Source organism: Clinocottus analis, unplaced genomic scaffold, assembly GCF_023055335.1.
Source record: "Clinocottus analis isolate CAN_PGR_092001 unplaced genomic scaffold, fCliAna1.0.p SCAF_40, whole genome shotgun sequence".
Lineage (NCBI taxonomy): Eukaryota > Metazoa > Chordata > Actinopteri > Perciformes > Cottidae > Clinocottus > Clinocottus analis.
In genome coordinates, this window is record NW_027176154.1 from 894,987 (window position 1) to 904,986 (window position 10,000).

The window sequence follows — 10,000 nt, forward strand, 5'->3', positions numbered from 1 at the left end:
GGCCCCGGGGAACCTGAGCCTGTCCCTTGTGGACCAGGACCTGGACTCGTGCAGCAGCCTCGGGTCCCACTTCGACTTCCCAGACCACTGCACCCCAGAGCTCAGCGAGATGATCGCGGGCAGCTGGCTGGACCTGGTCTTCACGTCCTGATCCTGATCCAGCAGGACCCGGGTCCTCCTGGGCTTCACGTCTTGACCCAGCAGGTTCTGGAGCTCCGAAGCCAGCACGGGGAGCCGACCTGGACTCACTGTGGTTTTGCTGCAGAATGAAATGAAATCACCTCAACGGGTTTTTATGGGTTCAGTTCTCTGTGTTTTGGGTCTGAACCAGAACCAGAACTATGCATTCTCATGAGCTCTATCAGGTTCACGTTCTTCCTCTTTGTTTCCCGTCGGGTTGAAGGTCTGAAGGAGCCTGAACTAGTTTGATGTTTACAGAACCAACAGAACCTCATCTCTCTTTCTACCGAAACATTAACAAGTGAAACTATTTTCATAGTCAAAGGGACGTTATGATTTTGTAGCATGTGAGGGTTCAAGTCCCGGCCGACCTTCCCACAATGCCTTGCTGTTGTTTTAACTGTCCAGACAGGAAGTGGTTTGTTTGGGAGGACCGGTCCGGGTCGTGTACATGTGGTGTAAAATAGTACAAGTTTAGGACTTGATGTATATTCTGTGAGAGAAACTGGATTTTCTGTTTTTTTTACAACATTAATGGCACATATTTGTTTTTTGCTCATTATTTTTGTGCAATATAAAATAAGTGAAAAGAAGCGGAGCGTCGTCTCTCTGTGCAGAAGAAGCTTCCTTACATATTTATACATAAACCAGCTGATTGATCTCTTGACACTGACGTTAGGAACAGTAACGCATTACTCACGTCTGGTATATTCCACCCGATATGTTCCTTTAAAAAATACTTCATCAAAATATAGCAGCATACAACAATACAAGGCAACAAGAGTCTTGTTCTGTAAAGGAAAAGCCTCTTAAACCCATCGAATGTTTCACCCTCGATCAATAACCTCAGGTACATTTTACCTGAACATGGGAAACGTGTTTCTCATGTTCAGGTAAAATGTACCTGTAGGGATGGAGCAGAGAGGCATGCCCACCTTCAACAAGACACGCCCACCTTCAACAAGACACGCCCACCTTCGACAAGACACGCCCACCTTCAACAAGACACACCTTCAATAAGACACGCCCACCTTAAATAAGACACGCCCACCTTAAATACATATATATATATGTGTATTTATTTATATATATATATATATGTATTTATATATATGTATTTATATTTACATATATAAATAAAATACCTTAAAACTTCAAGTACTCTTTGCTGATGACACATTGAGGTACTTTTACCTCAGTGAAACTCGTGAATACTTTAATAAAAGAGCCAGAGTCAACGATCAATATCCAGATTTTATTGATTTGCGTTCACAACATATTGACTCGATGATGATGAAGAGCAGATCTCAGGTCTGCTTATGACGCCATTTATGATGATGATGAACTTATTGATCTGTTAGTTGATCAGTCATTGACTTTAACGTTTAATAACATTTGATTAATCTGTTAAATATGAATCATCAAATCGTTTTCTATTTAAATTCACTAAAGATTATTTTCTTGATCAATCAATCCTTTGATCTGTAAACGATTTTTTAAAATTATTTTAGTTAAATTTCTTGCGTTTCATCCAAACTTCAGAATAAAAGCCTGATTTCTTTCTTTTGGCTCAAACTTCAATAAGAATCACGATGAACGTTAATATTCACTCATTTCATCTTCTGTTGAGTTTATAGTTTCACTTCTTTAGCTTCGTTTCACCAGAGTCAATCTGGACGGTTCACAACAACAACAACAACAACAACAACAACATGCAGAGCTTCTACAGAACTTCCTGTTCTTCTACTGAGACGAGCTGAACAACAGAGTGGACTGAAGGAAACCACCGGTCCACCAGCTCTTCCTCCTGCTCTTCCCCCACCTCTTCCTCCTCCTCCTCCTCCTCCTCCTCCTCACATTCAAACACTGTTTTAACGACTCATCAGCATCTTCTAGGTTCTAATATCTATTTTATATTCATGTGAAAACACGTGTCAGGGAACTCATTTTAATACTGATGTTATTTTTAAATTACAAGTTCACAACAAGGTCACACCGAGGTCACAACAAGGTCACACCGAGGTCACAACAAGGTCACACCGAGGTCACAACAAGGTCACACCGAGGTCACAACAAGGTCACACTGAGGTCACAACAAGGTCACAACAAGGTCACACCGAGGTCACAACAAGGTCACAACAAGGTCACACTGAGGTCACAGCAAGGTCACAACAAGGTCACACTGAGGTCACAACAAGGTCACGGCGAGGTCACAGGATGCTCTCCCGCTCCTCGCCGAAGGTCACGGTGTCAGAGGACACCGTGACCTCCGGCGGGTCTCCGGGCTTCAGGCCCCTCTTCAGGTGAACCACTCGTACGTTCTCGTTGTTGGGACCCGGCCTGGTGGAAGTGGAGGAGGAGGAGGAGCTTGGGGAGAGGATGACGTCACCGGAGGAGGAGGCGGGGTCAGAGGTGGAGGCCACGCTCCCCGCCGGCGGGCGTGGCCGGTTGCCCTGCTGGGCGTTGGCGTTGTTGTTGAGCGTGACGTCACTGGACGTGCGGTGGTTCAGGTTCCAGGACCGGGAGGAGGGCCAGCTCTCCTCGGGGCTGCTGGCCAGCAGGCTGCACTGGTCCTCGGAGCAGATGGACATGCGCGCCACCGCCGGGTCCTGCAGGCCGCTGAGGCTGCTGGGAAGTCCCCGCTTGTCCTCGTCCAGCTCGATGAGGTCGGCCCGCTCCAGCTGCGACAGCTCCGCCTCCTCGTCCTGCAGCGAGTGGTTGGGCGAGCTCTCGTTGGACCGCACGCCCGAGTCCGACGAGTCCTTCTTGTCCAGCGTGGCGTCCGACAGGTAGTCCCGCCCCTTCAGCGCCAGCGAGCCGCCGGGAGGTCTGGGGTCTGCCGGCTTCTTCCCGTCCCTTAGCAAGGGAGCGTTGTCCGACTCCTCCGACTCCTCGTCGTCGCTGGTGAGCTTCCGGTAGCGCGAGCCGCCGCCGGCCTTCAGCTTCAGGTCGGCGGCGCCATGGAACAGCCCGCTTCTCTCGGCCGAGGTCTTGCGGGTCAGCGGGGACCGGGCCGCCCCGTGCTCCCCCTTCTCGTCCTCCTCGGTGATGGGGTCCAGGGCGTCGGCGTTGGAGGCAAAGTCGGCGACATCCGCCGGCGGTTTGCCGGCGCCGACGCTCCTCTTGTTGAAGGACTTGCGTCCGTCCTGCTCGACGCCGTCTTTGCTCTTGTCCTCAGACGACGTCATGAACTGACCCGGCAGCGGCTGGATGGGCCGCTCGCCGCCGGCGCCGCCCGTCTCCACCTGCGCCATCTGGGCGATGTACTCCTGGTACGCGCTCTGGTACTCGTCCTGCTGCCGGTCCGTCAGCCGGGCGATGTCGTTGGACGACTCCTGAGAGTTCAGGCTGGTCATGCTGGCGGTGCGGTGAGCGCCGCCCTGAGGACACCACAGAAGAAGAGATCATCTGGACTGTGAATTAAGGTATGGTCAAACATATGAGGTCAAGTAAAGAAAGATAAGATAAGATAACTAAGATAACTTAAGAAGAATTTATGAGTAAGATAAAGAACATAATGGTGATACCATCCAGGCCGTGTGGTTCCTCTGGGCGTCGTCCAGCCCCAGGGTGCTCAGCTCCTCAAAGCTCATGTTGAAGCTGTACATCGGGGATGCGGCGGCGCCGGCGTGAGGCGGAGCTGCTGCCCGCCGGCCGGCCTCGCTGTGCCCACCCACCACGCTGCCTTGCTCACTGGCAGCTTCCTCCTGCAGCACCTGACTCTCTATGAGACGCATGTCCAGCACCTGAGGAGACGGGGACATATATGTGTATAGAGTCAGAGATACTTGTGACCGTGTGACCGTGTGACCGTGTGACCATGTGACCGTGTGACCGTGTGACCATGTGACCATGTGACCATGTGTGACTCACCGTGGCTCTGAACAGCTGCCAGTCTCCAAAGTTCATGCTCATCTCCTTCTTCAGCTCGTCGATGTCACACTGAGACAGAACTCTGCCGTTCACGTTGGCCTGAAACCAGAGAACTGTTAGTGTCACGTGTCATGGTGTCATGTGTCATGGTGTCACGTGTCATGTAGCCTAGTGTCATGTGTCCTGGTGTCATGTGTCATGTATCCTGGTGTCATATGTCATGTATCCTGGTGTCATGTATCCTGGTGTCATGTGTCATGTATCCTGGTGTCATAGGTCATGTGTCTTGGTGTCATGTGTTCTAGTGTCATGTGTTCTAGTGTCATGTATCCTGGTGTCATGTATCCTGGTGTCATGTGTCATGTATCCTGGTGTCATGTGTCATGGTGTCATGTGTCATGTATCCTGGTGTCATGTGTCCTAGTGTCATGTATCCTGGTGTCATATGTCATGTATCCTGGTGTCATGTGTCATGTGTCCTGGTGTCATGTGTTCTGGTGTCATGTGTTCTAGTGTCATGTGTTCTAGTGTCATGTGTCCTGGTGTCATGTATCCTGGTGTCATGTGTCATGTATCCTGGTGTCATGTGTCATGTGTTCTAGTGTCATGTGTTCTAGTGTCATGTATCCTGGTGTCATGTATCCTGGTGTCATGTGTCCTGGTGTCATGTGTCATGTATCCTGGTGTCATGTGTCCTGGTGTCATGTGTTCTAGTGTCATGTGTCCTGGTGTCATGTGTTCTAGTGTCATGTATCCTGGTGTCATGTGTCCAGGTGTCATGTATCCTGGTGTCATGTGTCATGTATCCTGGTGTCATGTGTCATGTGTCCTGGTGTCATGTGTCCTGGTGTCATGTATCCTGGTGTCATGTGTCATGTATCCTGGTGTCATGTGTCATGTGTCCTGGTGTCATGTGTTCTAGTGTCATGTGTCCTGGTGTCATGTGTTCTAGTGTCATGTATCCTGGTGTCATGTGTCCTGGTGTCATGTGTCCTGGTGTCATGTGTCCTGGTGTCATGTGTCCTGGTGTCATGTGTCATGTATCCTTGTGCCATGTGTCCTGGTGTCATGTGTTCTAGTGTCATGTGTCCTGGTGTCATGTGTTCTAGTGTCATGTATCCTGGTGTCATGTGTCCTGGTGTCATGTATCCTGGTGTCATGTGTCCTGGTGTCATGTGTCCTGGTGTCATGTGTTCTAGTGTCATGTATCCTGGTGTCATGTGTCCTGGTGTCATGTGTCCTGGTGTCATGTGTTCTAGTGTCATGTGTCCTGGTGTCATGTGTCCTGGTGTCATGTATCCTGGTGTCATGTGTCCTGGTGTCATGTGTCCTGGTGTCATGTATCCTGGTGTCATGTGTCATGTATCCTTGTGCCATGTGTCCTGGCGTCATGTGTCACCTTCCTGATGGTGGCGGCGTACTGGGCCGTCATGCTCTGGTCGATGCCTTCGATCTGCCGCACGCGCTCACAGACGGCCTCCGTCGCCATGGAGCTGAGGAGGATGGACGGAGCCGCGGACAACACGGAGGCCGGACCCTGGACGAGATCCACGTTACCATTAAATCAATAAACTCTTCATAATAATACCAACTTTATTCTATTCATTCTACTGAGGCTACAGGCTAGTCCAGGCAAGGTGCATGCTGGGAGAAGTAGTGGACAGAGGGAGCTAGTGTGATCAGGCAGAGGGAAGGAAGTTAGGAAGGAAGGAGTTAGGAAAAGTTCAATACCTGCTTCCTTTTCAAAGATGAAACCTTATACTGCAGACAGACAGACAGACAGACAGACAGACAGACAGACAGACAGACAGACAGACAGACAGACAGACAGACAGGTGAGAGGTGAAACATCTGGAGAACACAGATGACAGAGAAGTGGAAATGATTGATGACAGAATTGATGACTGATTTCACGTTCAGAAGAAAGGTTAAAGAACCGTGAATGCTAAGCGGCCACAAACCACAGAAGAAGAATTTGGCAGAAGAACAAAGAAGCAGAGGATGCTGGGAAGGATTTTAAACAATAAATAAATAAATCATGCATGATCACGAAAATCAATATTTGGAGGTTTTGAAACAATACTTTTTAATAATGACGGTAATCATTAGGTAATAACTAAATAAATTATCTCAGTTATCTCAGTTATTATGTCAGTGGTCTTCCATCCAAACCTCACGATAATGACAATAATAATAATAATAATAATAATAATATAACAATAGAAATAACAATATTATTGATAATGTAATAATGGATATTAAATGTATTAGTCACAAAGTGAGAGACGGCTGTGGTAAAATATAAATATTGATTTTATCATTATTTAAAAATAGAAAATATGAATCTAATAAATATTGTAAATTAGTTAAACTGATTGAGTCTTTCCTAACGAGTCTCTCCTAACAAGTCTTTCCTAACGAGTCTCTCCTAACAAGTCTTTCCTAACGAGTCTCTCCTAACAAGTCTTTCCTAACGAGTCTCTCCTAACAAGTCTTTCCTAACGAGTCACTCTGACTCTGAGAGGGCGTGGTACTCACAGTGGTGCCGTCCCGGCTGAAGAAGAGTTTGGGTGGAGGACGTGTGTGGAGGTGTGATGGACAGGTGGAGGCCATGAGAGGGCGGGGCAGCTGGTAAAGGTGATGGGGGAAATATGGCTGAGGGGATGAGGAGGGGGAGGAATAATGATCGAAATAATTCAACAACAACAAGAAGGAAGCAAATTAAAAAACTGTACAGACAGAAACTCAAATGATAGAAGGTGAACCAGGTGAACCGAAATCTGTGACATCACAGCTTTACCCGCCTCTCAACCAATCAGGTGAGGCGACGGCGAGGAACCCTGGGGAGAGAACCTGAACGCTGTCTCCTGTCGCTGTGTGGCGGCAGCAGGTGTGGGCGGAGCCCGGACTCACCCTGTTGTAGAAGGGGTGCTGCGGTCCGGCCATGCCGCTGTAGTAGCTGCTGGGCGGCGCCGGGGAGGCCCCGCCCACCACCGCCGGGTTGAAGGGCCCGCCGAAGGAGGCGGAGGGAGAGCATGCTGACGACACCTGGCTGTACATGGAGACGGGGCGGGGCTGGGCCTCATGCAGGGGGGCGGGCGCATACGAGACCCCGCCCACATTCACCTGCTCCCGGGCAGCACGCACATCTGGAACAGACAGAACATCTGGATCAGACAGAACTTCTGGAACAGACAGAACATCTGGATCAGACAGAACTTCTGGATCAGACAGAACTTCTGGATCAGACAGAACATCTGGATCAGTAGTACTAGTATCAGTAGTAGTAGTACAGTTGTGCTAGTAGTACTACAGCAGTACAGTACCTGCTATGATCTCCCTCAGCTTGGGTCCAGGTTCATGTAGTACTAGTATCAGTAGTACTACAGTAGTAGTAGTAGTACCTGCTATGATCTCCCTCAGCTTGGGTCCAGGTTCATGTAGTACTAGTATCAGTAGTACTACAGTAGTAGTAGTAGTACCTGCTATGATCTCCCTCAGCTTGGGTCCAGGTTCATGTAGTACTAGTATCAGTAGTACTACAGTAGTAGTAGTAGTACCTGCTATGATCTCCCTCAGCTTGGGTCCAGGTTCATGTAGTACTAGTATCAGTAGTACTACAGTAGTAGTAGTAGTACCTGCTATGATCTCCCTCAGCTTGGGTCCAGGTTCATGTAGTACTAGTATCAGTAGTACTACAGTAGTAGTAGTAGTACCTGCTATGATCTCCCTCAGCTTGGGGTCCAGGTTCACCGTGCAGGGCAGGAAGGTGCGGATGTCTCTGGCCGTGAGAACCGGCGTCCTGGACGACACGAACACCTCCAGGCTGCGAGCGTCGCCATCGATCTCCAGCAGAGGCTCCACGTCTTTAGTGGTGGGGACGCTCTTAGACACCCTGAGAGGAGGAGGAGGAGGAAGAGCAGGAGGAGGAGGAGGAGGAAGAGGAGGAGGAGGAAGAGCAGGAGGAGGAGGAGGAAGAGCAGGAGGAGGAGGAAGAGGAAGAGGAGGAGAAAAATAATAAGCCTTTACTCCTGAGTGTGGGCACGTCTCTACAGAGAAATAAACCAGCAGGAGGTGAGCAGCAGCAGGAGGTGAGCAGTAGGAGGTGAGCAGTGGGAGGTGAGCAGTGGGAGGTGAGCAGCAGGAGGTGAGCAGTAGGAGGTGAGCAGTAGGAGGTGAGCAGCAGGAGGTGAGCAGTAGGAGGTGAGCAGTAGGAGGTGAGCAGTAGGAGGTGAGCAGCAGGAGGTGAGCAGTAGGAGGTGAGCAGTAGGAGGTGAGCAGCAGTAGGAGGTGAGCAGCAGTAGGAGGTGAGCAGCAGTAGGAGGTGAGCAGTAGGAGGTGAGCAGCAGGAGGTGAGCAGTAGGAGGTGAGCAGTAGGAGGTGAGCAGCAGGGGGTGAGCAGCAGGAGGTGAGCAGTAGGAGGTGAGCAGTAGGAGGTGAGCAGTAGGAGGTGAGCAGTAGGAGGTGAGCAGTAGGAGGTGAGCAGCAGGAGGTGAGCAGCAGGAGGTGAGCAGTAGGAGGTGAGCAGTAGGAGGTGAGCAGTAGGAGGTGAGCAGTAGGAGGTGAGCAGCAGGAGGTGAGCAGTAGGAGGTGAGCAGTAGGAGGTGAGCAGTAGGAGGTGAGCAGCAGGAGGTGAGCAGTAGGAGGTGAGCAGTAGGAGGTGAGCAGCAGTAGGAGGTGAGCAGCAGTAGGAGGTGAGCAGCAGTAGGAGGTGAGCAGTAGTAGGAGGTGAGCAGCAAGAGGTGAGCAGCAGTAGGAGGTGAGCAGCAAGAGGTGAGCAGCAGGAGGTGAGCAGCAGGAGGTGAGCAGCAGGAGGTGAGCAGCAGGAGGTGAGCAGTAGGAGGTGAGCAGTAGGAGGTGAGCAGCAGGAGGTGAGCAGTAGGAGGTGAGCAGCAGGAGGTGAGCAGTAGGAGGTGAGCAGTAGGAGGTGAGCAGTAGGAGGTGAGCAGCAGTAGGAGGTGAGCAGCAAGAGGTGAGCAGCAGGAGGTGAGCAGCAGGAGGTGAGCAGCAGGAGGTGAGCAGCAGGAGGTGAGCAGTAGGAGGTGAGCAGTAGGAGGTGAGCAGCAGGAGGTGAGCAGTAGGAGGTGAGCAGCAGGAGGTGAGCAGTAGGAGGTGAGCAGTAGGAGGTGAGCAGTAGGAGGTGAGCAGTAGGAGGTGAGCAGTAGGAGGTGAGCAGCAGGAGGTGAGCAGCAGGAGGTGAGCAGCAGGAGGTGAGCAGCAGGAGGTGAGCAGTAGGAGGTGAGCAGTAGGAGGTGAGCAGTAGGAGGTGAGCAGCAGGAGGTGAGCAGCAGGAGGTGAGCAGTAGGAGGTGAGCAGTAGGAGGTGAGCAGCAGGAGGTGAGCAGCAGGAGGTGAGCAGTAGGAGGTGAGCAGTAGGAGGTGAGCAGTAGGAGGTGAGCAGCAGGAGGTGAGCAGCAGCAGGAGGTGAGCAGCAGCAGGAGGTGAGCAGTAGGAGGTGAGCAGTAGGAGGTGAGCAGTAGGAGGTGAGCAGCAGGTGAGCAGCAGGAGGTGAGCAGTAGGAGGTGAGCAGCAGGTGAGCAGCAGGAGGTGAGCAGTAGGAGGTGAGCAGCAGGTGAGCAGCAGGAGGTGAGCAGTAGGAGGTGAGCAGTAGGAGGTGAGCAGCAGGAGGTGAGCAGTAGGAGGTGAGCAGCAGGAGGTGAGCAGTAGGAGGTGAGCAGCAGGAGGTGAGCAGTAGGAGGTGAGCAGCAGCAGGAGGTGAGCAGCAGGAGGTGAGCAGTAGGAGGTGAGCAGCAGGAGGTGAGCAGCAGGAGGTGAGCAGTAGGAGGTGAGCAGTAGGAGGTGAGCAGCAGGAGGTGAGCAGTAGGAGGTGAGCAGTAGGAGGTGAGCAGCAGGAGGTGAGCAGCAGCAGGAGGTGAGCAGCAGCAGGAGGTCTCCAGCAGGAGGTCTCCAGCAGGAGGTGCTCTGACCTCTCGTACAGGGCCTTGAGC

The 10,000-nt window shown here is 51.4% G+C and overlaps 2 protein-coding genes across 5 annotated transcripts in view; one reads left to right on the forward strand and one right to left on the reverse strand.

Annotated features, from left to right (window-relative positions):
• sox11b (SRY-box transcription factor 11b) overlaps positions 1–711 on the forward strand; it is a 1,625-nt gene extending 914 nt beyond the window's left edge. The window contains exon 1 of the mRNA XM_068598778.1: positions 1–711. This exon is cut by the window's left edge and continues 914 nt beyond it. Within this exon, the coding sequence (XP_068454879.1) occupies positions 1–151 (151 nt within the window). The 3' untranslated portion in view covers positions 152–711.
• Positions 712–1,421: 710 nt separating this feature from the next.
• kidins220b (kinase D-interacting substrate 220b) overlaps positions 1,422–10,000 on the reverse strand; it is a 24,020-nt gene continuing 15,441 nt past the window's right edge. The window contains exons 22-30 of one of the 4 annotated variants that reach the window (XM_068598799.1): positions 9,980–10,000; positions 7,770–7,948; positions 6,967–7,202; positions 6,592–6,708; positions 5,785–5,814; positions 5,453–5,590; positions 4,054–4,152; positions 3,708–3,926; positions 1,422–3,560 (exon numbers count right to left, since the gene is read on the reverse strand). The exon at positions 9,980–10,000 is cut by the window's right edge and continues 142 nt beyond it. In XM_068598799.1, the coding sequence (XP_068454900.1) occupies positions 2,391–3,560; positions 3,708–3,926; positions 4,054–4,152; positions 5,453–5,590; positions 5,785–5,814; positions 6,592–6,708; positions 6,967–7,202; positions 7,770–7,948; positions 9,980–10,000 (2,209 nt within the window). In that variant the 3' untranslated portion in view covers positions 1,422–2,390. The remainder of the gene's footprint in view (positions 3,561–3,707; positions 3,927–4,053; positions 4,153–5,452; positions 5,591–5,784; positions 5,815–6,591; positions 6,709–6,966; positions 7,203–7,769; positions 7,949–9,979) is intronic. The other 3 variants (XM_068598801.1, XM_068598800.1, XM_068598802.1) reach the window with 3 other exon arrangements.